The sequence below is a fragment of the Channa argus genome, chromosome 12, assembly GCF_033026475.1.
Source record: "Channa argus isolate prfri chromosome 12, Channa argus male v1.0, whole genome shotgun sequence".
NCBI lineage: Eukaryota > Metazoa > Chordata > Actinopteri > Anabantiformes > Channidae > Channa > Channa argus.
The window spans coordinates 24351767-24374151 of record NC_090208.1 but is presented as its reverse complement, the minus strand read 5'-3'; the positions used below and the strand labels follow the sequence as shown (position 1 = coordinate 24374151).

Sequence of the window (22385 nt, the reverse complement as noted above, 5' to 3'; positions counted from 1 at the left end):
TTTCCACCTCTCATTTGGAATCATTGTAACCTTTGTTAAGATGGTGTTGTTGTTGTGGTCACTGTAAGACAAACAAAGGAAACTTTCCTTGCATGTAACCACCAACATGTTTGTGAGATTCTGCTCACGAAGCGCTGAAGTTCTCAGTGCTTCTCAAATGTGGGTGAGGTTGATACGTCAGGAGCCTCTGGTTTGACCGCTCGCTTGTCCACTTCCGTTGTGCTCGTTTTCGAAATTTTACTCTTTGTTTAGTCTTGACATTGCAAAAAAAAATTTGAATTTTTTTTTTGAAATGATTTCATCTTATCAAGGCTGACAATAGTTTCTCAACTACTAATCTTAATCCTCCAGATGAAGTTAAAACATAAAAATGTGGTCAGGCGATGTGCTCAGACATCACTTTTTGTTTCACATGCATGTCCCACTGTCCTACTTAGACAGGAAGCCAAGTAGTTTTACAAACATGAGTGAGTGATCTGACCATCTGCTGTAAGATGGAAATATATTGTTGCATGTTGTAACTTTTTTTTTGCATCTAAAAAAACTGTCATACACTATGTGAAGAACCCACAAGTGACTGATTTGAAATGCATCACTGCCAAAAACCAGCGCCTTAAATAGGAAAACATACATAAACTCTGCACTTTATTTTAGTTCTGCATACAGTGCAACTGCACTTAGGATTATTTTTAAAGACGATGAGTAGATTAATTTACAATACATTTTCAATCAGGGTTTGAGGAATCCTAATATCACAAACTAACTTGAAAGTCATTTTTTGTCAGTGTTTTGAAATTGACATCTTGAGCTTTATAATCAAATTGAGTATATGTGTACATAACAGAGTCAGATCTCAATGGACCTGTAGCACTGTAAACTGTAGCTTAATACTACGGTAATGGCCCAGTGCCTATTTGAAATAGCCTGTGTTGAGAGTGGGTTTAGATGGGGGAGTCGGGCCCGGTTTGGAAAGTCTAGTCCCCTTCGCATAATTCTTAATTGCTGGCCTGATTAGATATGCAAAGGTTGCATGGCCTTGGTACTGCAAATTTTCATTTCAAGTCATAAAAAAATGCAAAAGCATGGTTTTAAATCAACTCAACTTTCTTTTCCTTTACACATTTCTCAGTTTAAAGAATCAGTTCTTATTTAACGAGAAGAACTTACAGCCACAGTTGATGAGATATTTTGCACTAAAACAAGTAGAAACACAATAACCAATGCAGCTCCAACAAGCATTGTACAAATCTGTCTCAAACAATCTGTTGCATGAACTCGCAAAATTTCATTCATTCAACTCATGATTTTAGGTTAAAATATGTTAAGTAAGAAGAACTAATGTTTATAAGTTCTAAGAGTAGAAAGTGGTAATCTTATAAATCAATCAAATAAAACTTATTCATAGACATTTATGTTATTTTAAATGCAATTAAAGCGGATTCCTCAAAATGTGTGTTTTGAGGGAATTGCTTTTATGGTTAAAACATGAGAAAAATCTCCACAAAGTTGAAATGACTGATTTAAGGAAGTAAAACCAGACAGTATTTAAACGACCTATAAGTTTACTGTCTATTTTGGCTGACAGTGCAATAAAATGTTCAGAGATTTCATCATCTGAGGAGGATGTTTAAATGTAAAAAAACTGCAGAATTAGCAGTTTGGTTACTAGCTTCCTTCTATAGTTTCCCATTTACAACGTCTACATACCCTGTGTGTCTGTTCTCAGTCAATTTCATATAAATCCCTCATCACCCCACCACATAAAGGGAGATAAATCTTTTTATTCAGTTGTTATAAAAAGAACAGTTACGATTAGTTAAGATCAAAACATTTTATGATGTTGTTGTCGCCACTTGACCCCACCCAAGGGTGCGGCAGATCTGCTCACTTCTTGGCGAGTCGGTCATGACAGGCACAGGTAAGACCAGCCACCAGCACCACAAATTCACTGAAGTCGATCTCAGAGTCTCCGTTAAAATCCAGATCTTTCAACAGCTTTTCCACCTCTGCTTGGTTCTTTGCTGCCTGTGCACAGCAACAAAACGGCATCAGTGTTAGCGGCCGCTGTCACACCACTCGATTATAAAAGCAAATGATGGGTCTTGAGGCATAAAAGAAATTATGTTGAAACGTAACAGGATTTATTTGAAAAGTGTCAAAATGGTGACACTCATATTAATAAAATAATATGAGTGTATATATTAACAAAACCACCCAAACATTTCCTCATCTTTGAGTATGAGTAGTTTGAGTAGTTTCATTTTACAGAAATACCTAAAACTAGTGGCCACAAATATTTTTAGGGTATAGAAAAAAAATATGAAAATGTTATTAATTAATTACAACAGGTTAATGTGTACAATCATATCATTATAGAATTAAATAGAAACATGGTGAAAATGAACTTTTTGATGTGAGGTGACAGCCGCAAAAAATGATAAACTTGTGCCTGACCCTTGTTAAGCACGTCTGAGTCCTGTCAACATTCAGGTCAGCACAGATATCAGTTCGCAGGGAGGTACCGTACCTTGAGGAGTCCAGGCAGCTCCTTCTGCAGCAAAGTCTTGGCCTCGGCTTTAGTCAGAGTGTCAGGTTTTCCTTCCCCTGCAGCATACGTGTCAAAGACCTTCATCAGGATGGCCATGGCTGTCTCCAGCTGGGTCATGGTTGCAGCTTGCGAGGTGGTTGCGCGGCGAAGTGGAAAATCTAAGACCGACGTGACTCGACAGAGCAGTGAATGTAGCGGGGAACAGTACAGGTGTGGGGAGGTGGCTGGTTTTATAGCTTTTGAAAAATTGATTTAGGAACATTCATAAGGCAGGATTCAAAAGGACTGTGTGTTTAATAAAGGTGGCGGCTCCAACTGTGTCAACATGGCGTCAGTCCTACAACGCCCAAGATACACTGTCCAAACCATTCAGAGCTTTAGTCACTTACTTATTGATTTAAGGGGAAGTCTTTTCATTGAGCAAACCCTCAAAGAAAATTTATCGTTTTTTTTTTTTAGTTCTGTAATTCAGGCAAAGTAAATTTCACCTCAAAAGACCTAAAGCATAGGCAGGTTGTTATTATCATTAAGGGATGATACTCAAACACACAAACCCACCGTCACTCTGTCTGCTGTGGTTATGCTGCTGTATAGGGGTGGACATGGACCACAAAAGCTCTGTTATGAAAACTGCTTGCATGCTTTTGTTCGCTCCGGCAGCCTGGCCTGATTTCGGGGAAACAGAGCCTATTGCAGTATATAAGACCCACGGCATCTTCAAGTTGCTATATATGTGCAAACAGTTGGAAATGTTACAGGACTATTGACGCAATGTTGATATGTGTCGTGATGATATCATGTTCCAGGATTTTAAAGATATCATTTAGGTGCAAGGGAGAACAGGCAACATACTCAAGAGGTAGCATTACATGTTACAAGGTGAAGATGTCTGCGAGTGACATGGTGTGAAAACGCAAGGAAGCGATGGTGGTTAACACCTTTTGCAGGTTCTAGGACAGCTTGTATGCTGACAAGGAGCAGAGTACTGTAAGTCAACGTTTGTCTTCATGAGACCTTGTGTAGCCTTTAACACAGTTTGAGTCTAAAACTGACTGACTCACTGGGCCAGTGTGTTTCCCATGATTGGCCACGGGTTAGGCAACTATTTACCAACATATTATGACTGATTCTGATTATGAGCATGAGAATAAGCACAGAAAAATTAAACAGAAGACATGTGAAACCATGACAGACACTTGTGGCTTTGCGTTTCCCCATTTATTTATTTCCCACATTCTTAGATTCTTAGATTACGTATGTTATCCTTTGGATTCGGTGACATTAACGCTCCTTTATGCAAACTTAAATGTCAGTGTTGCTAAAGGGTTGGAGCAGAAAAGATCTCAGGAAACTTCATAAATAGACGTAAGGGTGATGTGAAGATAATGATACTGAACCTTTTTAAAAGTTCTGTGTGAGTTTTGTGTGATGAATATTCACACAGGGCTAAGAAGAAACATTTTGAAACTTTCACAGCCACTGTTTCCACTTCCTGTCACTGACCTATTACAGCGACCCAATAATACCACAGTTTCCACTTGGCGTCACATCATGGGCTGAACTCCAACATGCAGCTTTACTATAGATTCAATTTCACTCACGGACGTGGACTAGTGTCTCGCTCCTTGTATAATCGTGCCAAAAGCAACAACACACATACTATGATGAAATGAATCACACAGATGGATAAATGGATAAAAGGTATTTTATATATAAAAAGTGAAATATTTACACTTACAGAAAATAGTTTGCTGAATTCAATTAAATGTATGTCGTTACAGTAAAGGCATATACATTATATACCTGCAGAAAAGTAAGAATAGAAAATACTGTTAACTGAACAAAATGCCCCTCAGAAGATTCTCATTCGCCTTCTTTAGTTGGCAGATGCTCAAAGTAATCAAGGGATTCATACACAGGTACCTGACACTGAAAGAAAGAGACAAAAAATTATTGAAAGTATATATATTTGCAGTATTTCAGAATAGCAGTAAAATACACAGGTTAGAAGACCTTTGCTAATGTGTATGATATGAACGTGAGTTGGTGTGTTTCAGGAAGAATAATAATGAAATCAAGAAGTCAAAATATACTTCATATTAATGTCTCAACACTGGAAGTTGTAAAACGTAGAAGTTAATGCAATATATTTGGAAATGAGTGTCCAGATAATGAGTAAATACTTTACACCGCAATATGATACGATACGATACTTCTGCATTAAATCGTTTATGACCGTTCGTCAAGCCTGATATTTGTATATGAGGCGAGAAAAGTATTTATAATACTTTCTAAAGTCAGGTGCAAAAGTTTGCATCATGTTATTTTGAAATACTAGTGAAGAGGACTCAAATATAACCCTACTGCCAGCAGCGACTGTGGCACAGGAAGGTAGAGCGGTTGCTGGTTCAATCCCGCGGCTCCTCTGGTCACATGTCGAAGTGTCCTTGAGCAAGACACTGAACCCCAACTTAGTTGCTCCCGGTGATCGTTGGCCAGCTGCATAGCAGCTCCCCCATCGGTGTGTGAGTGTGTGTGTGATTGTGAGTGTGAATGGGTGAATAAGAAGCAGTGTAAAGCGCTTTGAGTGCCAATAGGTAGGAAAGTGCTATATAAGTGCAGAACATTTACCATTATAATAACATTACTATTACAAATGCTCTGTCATCATCAGAAGTATCATCATCATCATCCATGATCACGGAGTGTTTCAAAAAAATTATAGGAACAAAATAATTACGTTGGTGCAAAAATGTACATCCTCTTTCATAAATCAATTAAACATCAAATTTAGTTTATTTCTGATAATGAGCATTTTTTTTACTAGTGCGTGTGCACTAAATAATATGTTGAAACCAAAAAATTGCTCGAAATTTTAAAATAATGCACCCAACTGCCAACTGCCATGAAAGCGAGTAGGTGGGTTTCAGGAAGAATCAATAAAAAACAAGAAGTCAAATGATACTTGACATTTCGCCCAACTGTAAAATACTATAATTCTCCCTAATAAACCAACACCACAAGGTGTGGTGGAATTTTTGAATTTTTTGAGACTGAGGTGCAACCTACAGTGTGTGTGTGTGTGTGTGTGTGTGTGTGTGTGTGCTGATTAGGTGATGTGGTGCGTGGAGACGCACTGTTTCAACACATGCAGACACAATTGCATCGCACAAGCACATTGCACATCGTCGCTCTTCTTGGTAAACACAACACAACTGTGTCTAAATCAAACAAACGATTTTTATTCTGGCAAGTGGGGCCTCAAACCATTAGACGTTACCCTTTCATCAATTTCAAATGAATATACATTACAATAAATATAATCATTAGACTGCAAAAAAATAATAAAACTATTAAAACAATATTCCCGTGGGTCTGCAGAAAGACCAGTGCTGCTGTTGTTGGCAACCTGATGACAACACTGCTCATAGAACACTGAATAATTTCAGGGTTGCTATTTAAACACATGTATTTATCACACAGGAACAGAAACAATGTGTTTTACCTACTGTGCCTGATGTGACATAGAGGTTTTGAAACATTATATATATATATATATATATATATATATATTTATATATATATATATATATATATATATATATATATATATATATACACACACACACACACACACACACACATATATATATATATATATATATATATATATATATATATATATATATATATATATATATATATATATACACATACATATATATATATATATATATATATATATATATATATATATATATATATATAAATATTTCCTACAAGGATCCAGTTTGTGCTGGTTTGTACCTGACCCGTTAATAATAATGATAATACTGTCCCATATCAAAAAGATCAAACCTGAATGTAAAAATAAATTTACGCATATGCGTGTAGTGGACAATGCCCCCTGCTATACAACTCCTAACCTGTATGCTGTGATATTCTGTGGCCTACTTGATACATCATTAAGGATATTTTGTAGTTCCCTCCACCTGTTTGGTGTATTATAAATAATAATTCAAAGGTGAAAGAGTGCGTCAGTGTGAATTTAGTTACTGTAACTTTTTGCACAGTATACAGAGTAGTATATTTACCCAGCCGATATTTCCTGTAGCCTTTGCACCAATTTATAACAGCTGCCTGTTAATTCTACCTTTAACAGTGTATTTGAGGTGATTCATATTAAAAATTGTCCCTCTTGCTGAGCTAGGCTGGATGGTTTGGACGGGAAGAGATTTAAAGTGATTTGAGTGATTTGACTGCTGGACACGTCCATAATATCTTCACCTAAGGTGAGGACTTGCATTCCTGTTTCAGGAAATGCTACCAGGCTACCAGTGAGGAAATGTATTAACGGCTAACAACATGGCACATTTGAGAAAGGAACCATTTATTGTGCATCTCGTTGATTTTACATGTATTGGGCCAAGAGTAACAAGTGTTGTGCACCCGTTCCCTTTACAGTGGATTAGGAATAAAAAGGTTGCTAAGTGTTATTCTGAATGGATTTGTTGAAATGCACATTTTATCGGCCACTGCACTCACCCATTGTGAGGAGCCTCTGGAAGAGCTGGTGCTGTGTTTGTCCATGTCTGCCTCCTCTGAGTCTATGTGGGGAACCTCATAGATCACCCTGGCTGATTGTGCTGAACCCATGGACCCCCCCACACAGACACACACACACACACACACACACACACACACACACACACACACACATTATTAGCAGGATTGTTGTGCACATATACAATGGACATACAAAGTTTGACATTTAACCTTTATTAGATGGGAACTGCAGTCGCTACTGTTTGAATCCATCACCAATTACTATAAAGGTCTTACTACTAAAACCACGACATACTTTTCTGCACGATTTTCCTTTACTGTGGTAATAGATGGAGCCCGACCTTGTTATTACGACTGATTAATGAAACACTATTGCACCTTCAGCTACACCAACCGTATTTCTATAACCTATTGTACAATTCACACAGTTAATCAGCTTAAGCAGATAACATGAGTGGTTTACCGCAGGGTTTAGTTCATGGTCCAATACATTTCTCACGAAACCCTCATGTTAAAGCCTAGAGACCCTGACTGCACAGATACCTTAGAGTTGTGTGTGGATACAATAATAAGTGGATCTACAGATTTGGCTTTTTCAAGCATCAGCCGCTTATGCGTTGCACATGTAAACTGCACAAACAAGTGCTACTCCGACTGAAACCAGGGAACTTTGGCATACAAACACCTTCTGATGCTCTCGACTTGTGTTAACTTACACAAACTAAGCCAGTAAAACAATGAGCTTTGTTTTCTGTCCGTTGGGTGTGAGAACACATCAGCCATATTAACTACAGAACAGTATATAAGCTGATAGTGTGTCGTTGTTGTGTAAAGTTTTGATCTAGATTAAGACTTATTCTGTGTGAAAGGTAATTTAACCTAAAGTTCTTAAGAGTAGTTTAACTGAAAAATTGATTTACGTCATATGTTGCACCTACACATAAGATGTATGTATCTGCAGAGCGACAACCTCAGTGCTCAGTGTGTGTCTCCACAGAAAACCTTAATAAAAACACCATCATTGTAGTTACACCGCTATATTACAGGAACATAAAGTGCTCAATATGATTTGGTCATATTTACAGGTGTACGGTTGCACACGAGTGAAATGCAATCTGTTGTGACAGTCAGACTGATTAAAATATATCTGTTCCATCAGGCAAGAGATGGACGACTGCAAAACGCAGTTTATTTGTGGTTAAAGTTGCTTAACGCCCACTATTGATAGTTATCATCATATTTACTGCATCATCTAAGCTTCCTTTTCTTTTACGCCTCTGTGCCTCTGTTGATTTTTACAGTTTTCACTAACGAAATGAAGCTACCACGCTTTCACTTATTTTTTCTAAAGCCCTGAAAACTAAATAAATCCAGTTTCAAAGTTTCAAAGATTGTACTTAGTTTTTGAGCCCCAGTATGGTTGATTACTCTAAAATATATATTGGCCACTTTTTTAGGTGAATCTGTGAACTGTCCTGAATAACAGATATTAATAAAAAGAGATGCTGCTAACATTTTTTTCAGGAGCTGATACAATTAAAAACCATGAAGAAACCATATCTTTGTAATTAGAGTGAACCAAACATTTGATCATCCGTTGCAAAGCGACCGTTGAGTTGAAACAACCACGGCTTTCTTCATACCTTGCTTCCTCCGCAGAATGTAGTAGCAGCAGACAGTGATGAGGAGCAATGGGACCACTGTAGCCACAGCAGCTATCACAAGAAGTAAAGTTTTACCTGCGTGTACGTAAGTAAAAGAAACATTACGGTTGCTTTAACATTAAAAACTTTTAATGATTTTGCTGATATAAGGTGGATGAGGTAAAGTTCTAAACACACGTTGTCATTATAGTCAAACCCTAAATGTGACACTAAGCTACTGGTGTTTTGTCACTTACTGCCTTCTGTCTTGTCCTTCATCATCTTTTTGGCTATAACTGTGATGACTGTACCACTGTAAATGACACCCTCTAAATAACTGTTGGCTCCCACAGGGTCAAATTATTTAATATTTTACCAAAACGGCAACAATGAGAAAAGATGAATGATGTCACTTATTGTTGTAAAAGATGAGATGTGTTGATTGTGGTTGTTGGGACTTAATGGGAGTTCATGTTATCTCACTTGATCTACTAGATGTTTAATCACTTACCTTCTTCTGTCTTGTCCTTCATCTCCTCTCTTGTCATAACTGTGATGACTGTACTTCCGTTAGATGACTTATAAACTGGTATCTCCACAGTCACTTTGCAGATGTATGTCCCTGAATCCTCTGGTCTGATATTCGAAAAAGTCAAATTCCAACAGATACTTGTCTCATTTTTCACAGACTGAGTTATCTCCTTGGTCTCATTCTTAATTTGTGTTTGATTTTTCTGCTTGGTCTCATTCTTAATTTCTGTTGGATTTTTCAGCCATATTACTCTTATTTTTTCAGCTGTCCCCATCCAGCAGCAGCTGATGTCGACTGTGTCCCCCTCCATCACTGAGACATCATGAGACTGTGTGACATCAAAGGAACCTGATGAAACACCTGTAAAGAGACACGGAGTGATACTGTATCTTGAGGATGAATATTATCTTTGAGGCCATGTATACTGCACCACTTCAGAGGCAAAAGCAATTAAGTCAAATAAATAAATGAGAAAATACAGTACTGTGCAAAAGACTTGGGCCAAAATCAGCTTTGTTGGATATAACTATAAAACACAAATACAGTATGAAAAACCTCAAATGTTTCAGAACCAAGTGGCTTTTATTGACGGTGAGTATTTAGCGTGACCTCCGCAAAGTGCGTTTTTCATTGTCTTCCATTATTAACCTTTTGATATATTTTGCCAGGTTCCCTTTAGCACCTACCAGACTTCTTTTAATATTTTTTTCTGCCCAGTTGATCCCACACTGTCTCTATGATATTCAAATCTGTGCTGTGTGAAGGTCAGTCCACGCCACTGTTTATCAGCTGGGTTTTTTTCCTAAATATTTAAATATAAATATAATTTCACTCCTTTAGCAGTGAGTTATTGTTATACTGAGAAATACCACTTTCTAAAAGAAATTGCATGAAATAAAACCTGTATTTTTTAGCATTCATAATCCCATCAATTCATACAATATCCCCAACATCACTGACAGAAGTGCAGCTCCAAACCTTGACAGACACTCCACCATGTTTCACTTAATCTTCCACTTCTCTCCAACTCTTCTTCTCACTTATTATCAGTGACTGGACTTGAAAAATTCACACACTAATTCATCACTCCATCCACTGATTTAATTTAATCTTTACATATTTCTGCCTGTTCCTCTGCCTGTTGCCTCGTCTCGTCTTGGCGGCTGTACTTCCACAAACATTATTCCTCATGAAGTTTCTTCGGAGTATTAAAAACCTTTCTGTACTTTTAAAACGTGCCAGATGTTGAGCCAGGTTCTTGCTGGACTTCTTATCCCTGAGAAACTTCTGATCAGATTTTAATACTTCAATTTCTTTTTGGCGCCGAGAGAAAGTTCAAGACAGGCTAAGTCCAAGAGGAGATCACACTTCATACCACGTACTTTAGGCTGTAAAATTGTGTTTTTCTACAGTGTTCTCATATTTCCTATATGTATCTATATATGTAGCTGCACTGCTAAAAGTGCCTCATCGTAATGTGACAGTGTGATGGTGAGATACTGCTTGCATTGTTTGTGAGTTTCTGTTTCTGTGGAGGCAACAGGCCTCATCAAACACTCTTATCTTTTCAAAATAGTTAAACCATAAATGATACAAATATCCCAAATTCTAATGTTAGCATGTACTCTTGAGGACCAACCATTCTATTCATATTTTGTAATTTTTTTAGTAGCTGCACATCATTAATCTTCCGATTCTGATAAATGAAAACCTGCAACCATTTGGCCCTTTTTTAGTACCGATATTAATAATTGTAGAGATAGACAGGATATTAAAGGTTAAGTTGTGTTGTTACTTACTCCAAGATGAGAGCGCACAGAGAGAGGCGAGCAGCAGACTGCTCAGTAGAAGTTTCATGTTTCCACTGATTCACCACAGATTGCTCATACTCATCTCAATACAGCTGCTCTAAAGTCCCTCCCACCTCTCACAGACAAGCTGGGCATCACTTCTTTTTTTTTTTTTAGCAACCTATGAAGTTTCTTTTTAGAGAAGTTTGAAAAGGGCTTCGATTTCTTCCTCTTACAGATAAAAGCCAGTTATAGAAGTTTTACATATATTTAACTTGATCGCAGCAACACTCAAATGGATTATCATCAAAGGAGTAAAATCAGCATTGGATTTGTATTGAAATATGAGGATGGTTTAAACTTGTGTTTTACCTGTAAGTGATGTATTTGACTTGACTCTATTGTTAATGCTGAATTCCGTCCTAAATGTGCTATTTACAAAGCAGATTTACATTTATTACTATGTATATATGTTTGTATATATAAATAACTGTATTTGTCATTGTGTAATGTCTAATACTACCGCTAGGAGTCACTAAAGGCTATAGTTTCCATTTCAGCCATTCAAGGGACCATTTTTAAATTATCTTTAATCTTTAATGATCTTGAATCTCTAATCTTTAATGATTGCCAGAGTCATTTCACATGAATAGTTTATTTCTCAACATCTTTATGGTAAAATCCAAAATATGATTCTTAAGGGTTACGCAGATTTATGGATGGATTTATTTGCATAAGAAATCAGATAAGGGAATCATGAATCAAAGAACTTCATTATTTATTTTTATTTATTTTTTGAATATGCATTAACTTATTAGAGAAAATAACCACACACAAAGGAGCACCATGCAAAGGAAAAAAGCAAAACCAAAGGGCAGGGATGTAGAAATGACATAGATATTACTGGAGGATGCTTGTGTTAACCTCACGGCAGCCTCAGCTATTGTGTTATTATTATTGTTGTGACCTCTTTATTGAACCGCCAGCATCATGAGGCAATGCAAATATTCTAAATTAGCCTACATTCAGTTAATAAAGACTTCTTATTCATGCCAATCATACAATCACTATGAAAAATAATCACAAACATACTTAAAAACAAAAACAAATTCTTAATAAAATGTCAGTGCCTAAACCATCTTGCTCACATACACAAACAGCATGTTGTTGCATTTTGGGAGTGTTAGTTACTGTAACAAACATGTGTACCATCTTCAGACTTTCTCCTACAGACAGTGTACCACTGGCTCTTTTTTGGTTAAGAAGCGTGGCTCATGGAGGTCCTGCAGTCAGGCCCGCGTCTGTATACAATTTTTCAAAGGGCTTTCTGGAGCCATATACATGATGACCTCTGGGCTATGAAACTAGAATACTCATAAGAGTAGAAATCACATTTCCATCACAGTGTTAGTCAGTGAGATATTCAGACTATACTCAGATTACTCAAGGTCAAGATTGTGACAGTATAAGTACTTGTTAGTTAGGCCCAACGTCTAATCTCCAACATATGTCAGGAATTAAAAACAGTTTCTGTCTGATTATCTTTTTCCTCTTCTCCTTGGTTATTTTCTTCTCTTAGGGCTGATCTGCTCGTATTTCCAAGAGAAGCTGCAACATAAATGCACATTTTAATCAGCACTAAACCCAAAATTAGAGGCATGTCACTCATTGGCCATACATGAAAATATCAGCAAAAAGAAAACGTTAAGGGATAATAAAGTTATTAGAATCCTTTTTGTGAAAACAGAAATGTCTTAACCAAAGTTTATGACAGTTTAGTTGGTAGTTGTTAAGAGAGGTAATGAAAAAACACACAACAAAAAGCTCATGTAGGCGCTAGAGGAAAAGACTGAGCAGTGTTTTTCCTCTGGAGAACATGGCTTTACTTTGTCCTTTCGACTTATCCCGTGAGTTCAGCGTCACCACAGCGGATCATTGTCCGCATGTTGATTTGGCACAGTTTTTACGCCGGATATGCTTCCTGACACAACCCTCCCCAATTTCTACCGGGCTTGGACCAGCACTGCACAGCTGGGGAGGGGAATGGGCTGTTAGGGGTTCAGTGTCTTGCCCAGGGACATTTGACACTGGAAAACCTTTGAAAAGGAGTGAAAACCTGAATATAATGGAGTTTGACCATCTGCATATACCTGGTTTGTGCTGCTGAGACCTGGTCCATCTGCTCCTGAAGCAAAAGAATGTTAGGAGGAGAACGAGGAGGGGCAGGCACCTCAGACAATGAATTAATATGTCCTTCCTGTAAGAATCTGAAATTGATCCACAGAAAAAACAGCTTTAGTGACACGTTTGTTACCAACACTAGAAATACTGCTGAATTTATTTTACACATCATGTGAAAGGCCCATTTGTTTTTGGTCTTGGTTGTGTCTCCTCATCACTTAGATTCAACTGAGGTACTTTGTAAGTGTTGCAGTTGGCCAAAAGATTAAGTTATAAGTCTCCTTTCTATCTACAAACTCTTCCCTGTGTTGTCAGAACACACCATGGTCCTGCACCAGCCTATCGGTGCTTCCTGTGCAGCAACCACTTGGAGTCTTTCTCAAATTCCACAGTACTTTTTTAATTTCATATTTTATTGGTTTATTATTAAACGGCATTTATTTATACCATTTTCTATTTCCCCAACCTGTTTTATTGTGCACATTTGTTCTGTTATGTTATTAGTGAAGCAATTCAAATAGCAAATCTGTACCAAAGGTGCAAATTCAAATAATAATAATATTTGATTGATTTGCATTAATTGGTATTTAATAATAACTTTAACTATGTATTTTGTTTCAGTAATGCTTAAAAAATGTTATTTTGTCAAACTGGGGGTCTAACCATAAGATTAATATTCAACAGCATAAATGGCATCAACTATGTTTAGTATAACAATGTTTACATGTGAGGACCAGAGAAGAAGAGGATCAGAGAAGACTTGCTGATCATCTTTAGCAGTTTTGAGAGAATTGTTATAAATAAATAATAATAAAATACAGTAGAAACAATTAGACATGGACAACTGTCTCAGCATCAATCATCAACGTCTGCACTGACATCTGCACTGACATCTGTGAATGGTAAATGTTCTGCACTTATATAGCGCTTTTCTACCTATTGGCACTCACTTTACACTGCTCCTTATTCACCCATTCACACTCACAATCACACACACACACACACACACTCACACACCGATGGGGGAGCTGCTATGCAGCTGGCCAACACTCACCGGGAGCAACTAAGTTGGGGTTCAGCGTCTTGCTCAAGGACACTTTGACATGTGACCAGAGGAGCCAGGGGTTGAACCAGCAACTGTGAGATTGGTGGACAACTGCTCTACCTTCCTGTGCCACAGTCGCCCATCTGTGCAGGCCAGCCACTCACAGAGGGCAGAGCAACTAAATGCTCCTCCCTCCTTGTAATGATGACGATCTGAGGGTAAGGGCAGGTATAGTAATATGGAGGAGGTCAGCAAGGTTATGGATGGCCTTATAAGTAAGTAACAGGTAGGCTGACTGTGTGATGTTATTATTGTGGGAAGTAAAGCATAGTGAGCTGTCGAGTATGACACCAAAACTCTTGTTCATATTAGATATCATCAATCTATCTTTAGAAACAGGATATCTACCACGCCCTATAAGGAAGCTGTAATTAAACCACTACTTAAAAAACCCTGTCTTAACCCAGGTGTCTTAGCCAATTACAGACCAATATCTAATCTCCCCTTTATTTCTAAAATAATTGAAAAAGTATTTGCAAAACAATTATATGATCACCTTCATAGGAATAATTTGTATGAAGACTTTCAGTCAGGATTTATTGTTCATCATAGTACAGAAACAGCACTGGTAAAAGTCACCAACGATCTTCTCATGGCGTCAGATAATGGACTAGTCTCTATACTTGTTCTGTTAGATTTTAGTGCCACATTCGATACCATTGATCACAATATTTTATTACAGAGACTGGAACATGAAATTGGGATTAAAGGAACTGCACTAGGTTGGTTTAAATCTTATCTATCTGATAGATTTCAATTTGTCCATGTTAATGATGAATCCTCCATGCACACAAAGGTTAGCTATGGAGTTCCACAAGGCTCTGTGTTAGGCCGTCAGTGAGGCAAGAGAGTGGGAGGGTGGAATGAGGTTTGGCGGAGATGTAGAGCTGGGTGTCATCTGCATAACAGTGAAAGTGAACACGATATTAACAAAAAATGTGACCAAGAGGGAATATGTAAATGACAAAAAGCAGATATTGTAGTAATAGTGGCTGAGACAGTCATACATTTATATTTAATGTTGAATATTATGGCTTTATGGTCAAGTATAATTAATGACGACTGGCACACATTATTTGCTTTACACAGCATCTGCGTGTACCAAAAACTAAACTTAGGCTCATAGCTTTTGCAGTGGCTGCTCCAAAACTCCAAAACTCCAAATCCAATTATCCAGTTATCCTTGCTTAAGAGACGAAGCAGCAGTTCTTTCTCAGAGTGATTTCAATGTTTATGTCTTGAACATTTTGCAGGCGGCAAAACGTGAGCTCAATACTAAAGAATGATATTTAATTTACAGAGAGCTCTAAGGACTTTGTGCACCCATTAAAAACTAGGACCCTACCGCTGGCACTTTAAAATAAGCAGATTTAAAGTTTTCCTGACAAGCAGAGTAACTGGGACTCTAAGAGCCCACTGGTTTGGTTATTGGAAGATAAAACATATGTTGCAATAAATTTTTATGGAGGAGATTTTTGTTTAAGGTTATGCTAAAACCTGTGTAGGAGCAGTTCTGAAAGTAGTCTCCAGTTACTTCCAGTCTGCAGTTTAAGCTGATTCATACTTTACAGCTCCACTCCTTCTTAAACAGCTTTACAGTAGTTTGTAGTTACTAGTTACTTCTAGTTTAGAGCCCAGGAAGAGACAAGCACATGGAAAAAGTGTTTTTAGAAGCTTCTGGGACCCTTTGTCATGTTTTAGGTGTCTGTGTGTTGTTCAGAGCTCCACCAAGACACGTTGCCCCTCTAAATAACTGTTGGCTGCCACAGGGTCAAATTATTTAATATTTTACCAAAACGGCAACAATGAGAAAAGGCTTTTGTTTGAGATTGTGGTTGTTGGGACTTAATGGGACTTCATGTTCACTTGATCTACTAGATGTTTAATCACTTACCTTCTTCTGTCTTGTCCTTCATCTCCTCTCTTGTCATAACTGTGATGACTGTACTTCCGTTAGATGACTTATAAACTGGTACCTCCACAGTCACTTTGCAGATGTATGTCCCTGAATCCTCTGGTCTGATATTCGAAAAAGTCAAATTCCAACAGATACTTGTCTCATTTTTCACAGACTGAGTTATCTCCTTGGTCTCATTCTTAATTTGTGTTTGATTTTTCTGCTTGGTCTCATTCGTAATTTCTGTTGGATTTTTCAGCCATATTACTCTTATTTTTTCAGCTGTCCCCATCCAGCAGCAGCTGATGTCAACTGTGTCCCCCTCCATCACTGAGACATCATGAGACTGTGTGACATCAAAGGAACCTGATGAAACACCTGTAAAGAGACACGGAGTGAGCAAACACATACAGATGTTGAACAGTGTGTTTCCCGGTTTGACCCGCTTGGACCAAGAAAATCAATGAAAACAGAGACAATCTGAGCAGCAATAGCTGTGTTTGTACTTACTCCAAGATGAGAGGACACAGAGACAGATGAGCAGCAGCCTGCTCAGTAGAAGCTCCATTTATCTATGTATTTTTGTTCTGTCTGACACTGTTCACAGTTACGGCCCCCAAAACCAACAAACACAACCCGGAAGGCTTCATATATACGTCAACGTTTTTTTTAAAGTTTATTCAGAAGTGTGAAAACCACAAATTTCCTCCTTACTTATCAGTTAATGCCTTTGAAGATACATTTTAAAATGTGATTTACTAAGAGAAACAGAACATTACAGCAGTCCAGTCAGTAGATGAAGAAGACACCAATGATAAGGTTTGTATTTTTATTAATCCTTTCTTTCTTCATCCTCTTCCTCTCCTTCTTTCTCTCGCTCAGCTCTTTCCTCTTCGTCTTTATGTTGCTCTGTTGTTTGGACTGAAGTTTGGTTATTCCCAGGACCAGCTGAAACATGAACATACTTATCCATTATTCAGTGTTCTGTAACATACATTACATGCTGCTACATTAATTATACTGGACGATGATGATGATGGCATGAAGGTTATATTGTACCTGTCGTTTGTGGCTGAACTTTACTTCCTGTATTGTAGAGGTAGAAGAAGGTGAAGATCAGGGCGAGGATGGGCAGACACCTCATGATATGAAGTAAGGACCCTTCCTGTGGAGGAGCTGAGATTCCAGAATAATGTCAATAACAGATCTAGTGCATTGAAAGTGTCATATGGTTACATCACAATTTCTTTTTCTGAACTCCCATAATCTAATGTCTCTCAGATAAACACTCACTGACAAAACAATTTAAAGGTTGGCCAAATATCAACCTCCATCAAGCTAACGATAGTTGTTGCACTGCCGCAATTAGGGCCCCAGGGCTCTGAACTGGGGCCAGGTGCTCTGTAAGGTTGTATTTAGTCACGGTTGTGCTTTGAGCTAAGTGCAAAACATTCATAATGACAAAGTCAACATGCTGATGCTCAGTGTTAGTTTCAATCTGGAGGGAGGCTGCTCATGCAGATCTTAGTGTGACATACAGTATAAAACCTCTGTCTTACTCTGTTATGTTGATTTTTGTTATCTTCTTGCTACAAGCTACATATTTTACCCTACTGGGACCATGTAAGGTCAGAGGTGTTTTGTCACCTACCACCGGATGAGGTTTCAAATGTGTTGTCATCTTTGCTGCTGCCTTCAGCTGGAACTGTGATGATCATTCTATGTCCTGTGACATAAGAAGAACATGGTGATCTGAACAAACGTCATACAGAATCCAAGTCACAATTAGCTCGAACTGTTAGTAAGTCAACATGGTTGTGTTTTGTTAAATACCGGCATCTGTGCTGTCTCCTGTCCTCTCTCTGGCTATAACTGTGAGAACAGTAGCATTTCCTTCAACCACAGTATAAATTGGTATCTCCACAGACACCCTGCACACGTATGTCCCCGATTCCTCTCTTGTGATTTTTGTAAAGATCAGTGTTGAACATTTGCATTGATCCTTTGCATCCTGGGCATCTGGCAGAGATCCTTGGCATTTGTCGTTTGAACCGATGGCCTCCGATTTAATATTTGTTAGATTTTTCAGCCAGTTGACTGTCACTCTTTCAAAATTCTTAGCCCAGCAGCAGGCAATGCTTGCCGTCTCCCCCTCCATCACAGAGACATCGGGACTGTGGGTCACAGTAAATGTGCCTGATGAAACACCTGTAAAGAAACAGTGAGAGATGAATGGTGAGAGACGCAAGAAAGCACATGACCCAAGACAAAACACAATACAATTAAAAATCCACTTCATTTGAGGTGCACCATAGGAAATGCTCTGCAAAAAGCTACAAGACAATGTCTCCGAAAGCAAGTAAAAATACTGCTGTGTCTGATATCACCAGCTACTCACTCATTCCCTACCCCCTATATAATGTACACTGAATAGTTCACTCAATAGTGAGCAATTAATTGACGTGTAGGCCACTTAACTATCCTCACGTACTTTAAGTGTTCTATTACTTTGAGATGGGATGGGATACTTCAAGTGCACTATGGGGCGACTGTGTCGCAGGAAGGTAGAGAGGTTGTCCACCAATCTCACCGGGGATTGTTGGTTCAATCCCCGGCTCCTCTGGTCACATGTCAAAGTGTCCTTGAGCAAGACACTGAACCCCAACTTAGTTGCTCCCGGTGAGTGTTGGCCAGCTGCATAGCAGCTCCCCCATCGGTGTATGAGAGTGTGTGTGTGAATGAGTGAATAAGAAGCAGTGGAAAGCGCTTTGAGTGCCAATAGGTAGAAAAGCTCTATATAAGTGCAGAACATTTACCATTTACTATGTAGTTGAAGGATTTACAGGCTCAATATTTAGACACTACTACAAGGTGGCACTATACAGTAAAGGGGGGTGATTTCACACACAGCCTAAATCTAATATCTGTCAGTTTTCGTGGCCCTTGGAAACATTGCTATGACAGTCATCTACAATGGCTCCAGGGACACAACTGGGACACTCTTGTTGTGGTTTTTGATGCTCAGAGGAGTGACTCTCCCTCAGTGGGATGGGAAATGAGCTGGGTAACATGTAAGTTTTCTATTTTTTTTATTTATTTGTTTATTTTTACTACTGTGTATTGCTGATTACTACTGTGTAACTTAGTGTTATATTTTTGCTAATTATTATGCTGCTAAAGTAATTAATCTGATGAAATGTATATGGACATAGTCGACCAGGTTGACAGGTGGTTTTTAGTCGCTGGAGATTTTACTGCTGTCGTCTGTGCTCCTTGCAGTGCCTGTCTCAGTTTGGTGGTGTTGTGGCTTTTTGTAGCACGTTTCTTTATTTTATTGTGTTGTGGCACTTTCCAGCGCTTTTTCTTTATGCTGTGTCTGTACTGTCAAATGGTGAATTACTTTTTTCATTTGTTTGCGTTTTCTCAATTTGGAGTCCTGTGAGGTGTCAGGGCCACCGTAGAGATGAGTTCATTGTGAGATTTTTCATTTTGAGGAACAGGTACCTAACAAAGTGTTTATCATGTGTTTATCATTTCAAAAGGTCGACTCAAACCGCTTTGTGGAGGAGGTAGAGCCGTTGCTGAGTGTGAGTGTGTGTGTGTTTGTGTGTGTGTGCGCGCTTGTGTGTGAATGAGAAGCAGCATAAACCACTGCGCACGGGCAGACTGTTACTGAAATATATTAGTTATTTGATGAAATATTCAACTTCAGCTGGAGACACACCTAAAGACTAGCAAATAATGTCTGGACAACCAACTATCACTGGTTTCTAATTTTTGACAGTCTGGGAGCAGCACACACCTGATGACTAAGTAAACTGGGTGCAACATATTTAGTGACTGATTGGGAAGGACTGGAAGGCCTGTAGTTTGTCCAGACTGAGAGACTGGCGGATTGGGTCACAGACTGAATCAGACTTGCACCGACATCTGCAAACTGGGCCTAACCAGTTGTCATGACCGAATCACATTGTGCTGGCCTTTACTTACAAAAAGCTTAACTTGCAAAAAGACAATAATACTGTTACTCTATGCATATGTAATGCAATCATTGTTGGATCAGTACAAACCAACAGTATTACATTAACTCTTAGGGATGTGATGCACCAAGTTGATAATAAAGAGTTAGGGCGATAGAGGTCTACTGCTGCATTGGCTGCACTGGCACAGGACAGCTGGTGTAGCACTGCGTGTTCTGTGCTTGCATGAGAGAAACCGAAAGCAGAGGCCCTGCCAGCTTACCACATGGTTTACTGTGGGTATAGATATGAGTGGGTGCTTTTATTAGTAAATAAAATAAATAAATACACCTAGATCTGGAAGGTCCAGTTACTGGTTAATCACGAAGACAAAAGAACACAATCGATTCTGTGAAAAGACTGTTGAAAAGTAGAAGTCATTTACAAGTCATTGATTGCAGTCAATCCGTCACGATGAAATGGAAAAGGATGTGAAAATGTGCAAATGTGCCTCTGACAAGCCTCCTCGAAACCTGAGTGACTGTGCAAGAAGGAGACTAGCGAGGGAGGCCACCGAGACACCTTTGGCTCATCAGAAGGAGTTACAATCTTCAGCAGCGGACATGACACACTGAAAAGTGATGTGAAAACTTCCAGTAGGGGTTAATCTCTTATTTACTAAGCGGTCTGACAGGAAGTTACAAACTGATATGTTACTAGTAATGTGGCCTCTCCAGCACTAATTCACTAAGCTGAACAGACATCAAATTGTGACACTTTGTACATTCTTTTGCTTATGATATTGATGCCACAGGTATCCTTTGGCAATACTGTTGGATGCCCCAGGAGCGCCACAGTTTGACGCCTTGGGAACAATGACGTCTGATGATGATGCTACAGGAACATTTTGGCATAAGTATTAGATGCTCCTGCTACAGGAATGACTTTATATACACACAAAACTGTGTTAGGGTTAGGCACAAAAACTTCAGGCTAATTTATGATTTAAGATAAATACACTGAACGCTCAGGGCATCAATCAACGACAGAACACACCACAAACATTAGGCCTACAGCTGTGTGTGTGTAAAGGAAATGTGTTTACCTCAGCGTGACCTTCAAAAGCCTTGTGTAAAGTTGTTACAGGTACATTAACCAAACCATGACAATGTTTAATCAGGGCTCACTTCTCTTCTGCTAATATCTGCAGTTCATTTAATTCTCCTATTCAGCATGACCCTTTTTTTTTGCTGAAAAACTTAAGCATGTCCCTGTCACAGTCCTGTCCCCGTGTTGAAGTTATCTAGCTTTATTTCCTGTTTTGGCTTTTATTTTGTTGACCCTCCTGTGTCTCTTCCTGTGAGTCTGTTTGCTGTCTTTACCTTCCTCATTTTGTCCTGATTTGTTTCAGCTGTTCCTCTGTCCTTTTATACCCAACTCTCCCCACTGTTCTCTGCCAGTTTGTAATGCGTGTAGATGCTCTGTTTGCATTCTGCACGTGTTTGTTTCCTGCCGGATCCCTGTCTTGACTCTGTCAAGGTTTTTGTTCTGTGGTTTGGTCTCTCCCTGTTATGTGTTTTTGGTTGTCCCTTGTTATGAGGTTTGGTTATTTCTTGTTATATGGTTTGGTTCTCCTTTGTTACATTATGCATTAGCTTATCTTCCCCTGTAATTACCCGTGTTAATTTCCCACTGCCTCTAGTTTAATTAATGTTTTATTCCCGTCTGTCTATTTCTGTTTAGTTCATTAGTCCCTGCTAAGTAATCTTTTACCTGTGTATTAGACTTAGTTAAGGTCTAGCGTGGTCCCTGGGTGGACACAGAAGGGTATAAATAAATACAATAAAATACTTTTACAAACAGCTGAACGGCGAAGAAACTACAAGCACAGACACAGGTATTTACAGAATGTAATTGTGAGGTAGTTTTGTCCAAATGTATAAATCACTAAAGTGCTCTCTTCTAAAGTAAGTTTTCAACCTTCCAGCTTCTACAAGCGTTCAGTCCTCTCCATCCGTCAGTTTCAATAGAAATGTCTGAACTAGCCGCAAGCGTTGGTCTTGAGGACACACAGATCTTGTCTTAGAAACCATGAGCTTTAGTATTAATATGAACAGATCATATAAATATACTTAACAATGATGTTAGCTCTTTTGTCTTATTC

At 38.6% G+C, this 22385-nt stretch overlaps 2 protein-coding genes across 8 annotated transcripts in view; both read right to left on the bottom strand.

The window, feature by feature from the left end:
- Positions 1-1761: 1761 nt before the first annotated feature.
- LOC137138269 (protein S100-P-like) lies at positions 1762-2769 on the bottom strand. Its single transcript, XM_067525325.1, has 2 exons — positions 2528-2769; positions 1762-2025 (listed from the first exon to the last, which is right to left on the bottom strand). The coding sequence occupies exons 1-2, from the start codon at positions 2663-2665 to the stop codon at positions 1885-1887; spliced, it is 279 nt and encodes a 92-aa protein (XP_067381426.1). The 5' UTR covers positions 2666-2769; the 3' UTR covers positions 1762-1884.
- Positions 2770-4214: 1445 nt separating this feature from the next.
- LOC137138314 (uncharacterized) overlaps positions 4215-22385 on the bottom strand; it is a 23889-nt gene continuing 5718 nt past the window's right edge. For 3 of the 7 annotated variants that reach the window (XM_067525390.1, XM_067525391.1, XM_067525385.1), the window contains 7 exons: positions 18096-18470; positions 17914-17988; positions 17322-17438; positions 16260-17210; positions 13230-13346; positions 11089-12687; positions 9361-9649 (listed from right to left, as the gene is read on the bottom strand). In XM_067525390.1, the coding sequence (XP_067381491.1) occupies positions 17095-17210; positions 17322-17438; positions 17914-17988; positions 18096-18420 (633 nt within the window). In that variant the 5' untranslated portion in view covers positions 18421-18470 and the 3' untranslated portion in view covers positions 9361-9649; positions 11089-12687; positions 13230-13346; positions 16260-17094. Of the gene's footprint in view, positions 4478-6316; positions 7195-8757; positions 8854-9268; positions 9650-11088; positions 12688-13229; positions 13347-14314; positions 14734-16259; positions 17211-17321; positions 17439-17913; positions 17989-18095; positions 18471-22385 lie in introns of those variants that run through there. The other 4 variants (XM_067525386.1, XR_010915934.1, XM_067525388.1 and 1 more) reach the window with 4 other exon arrangements.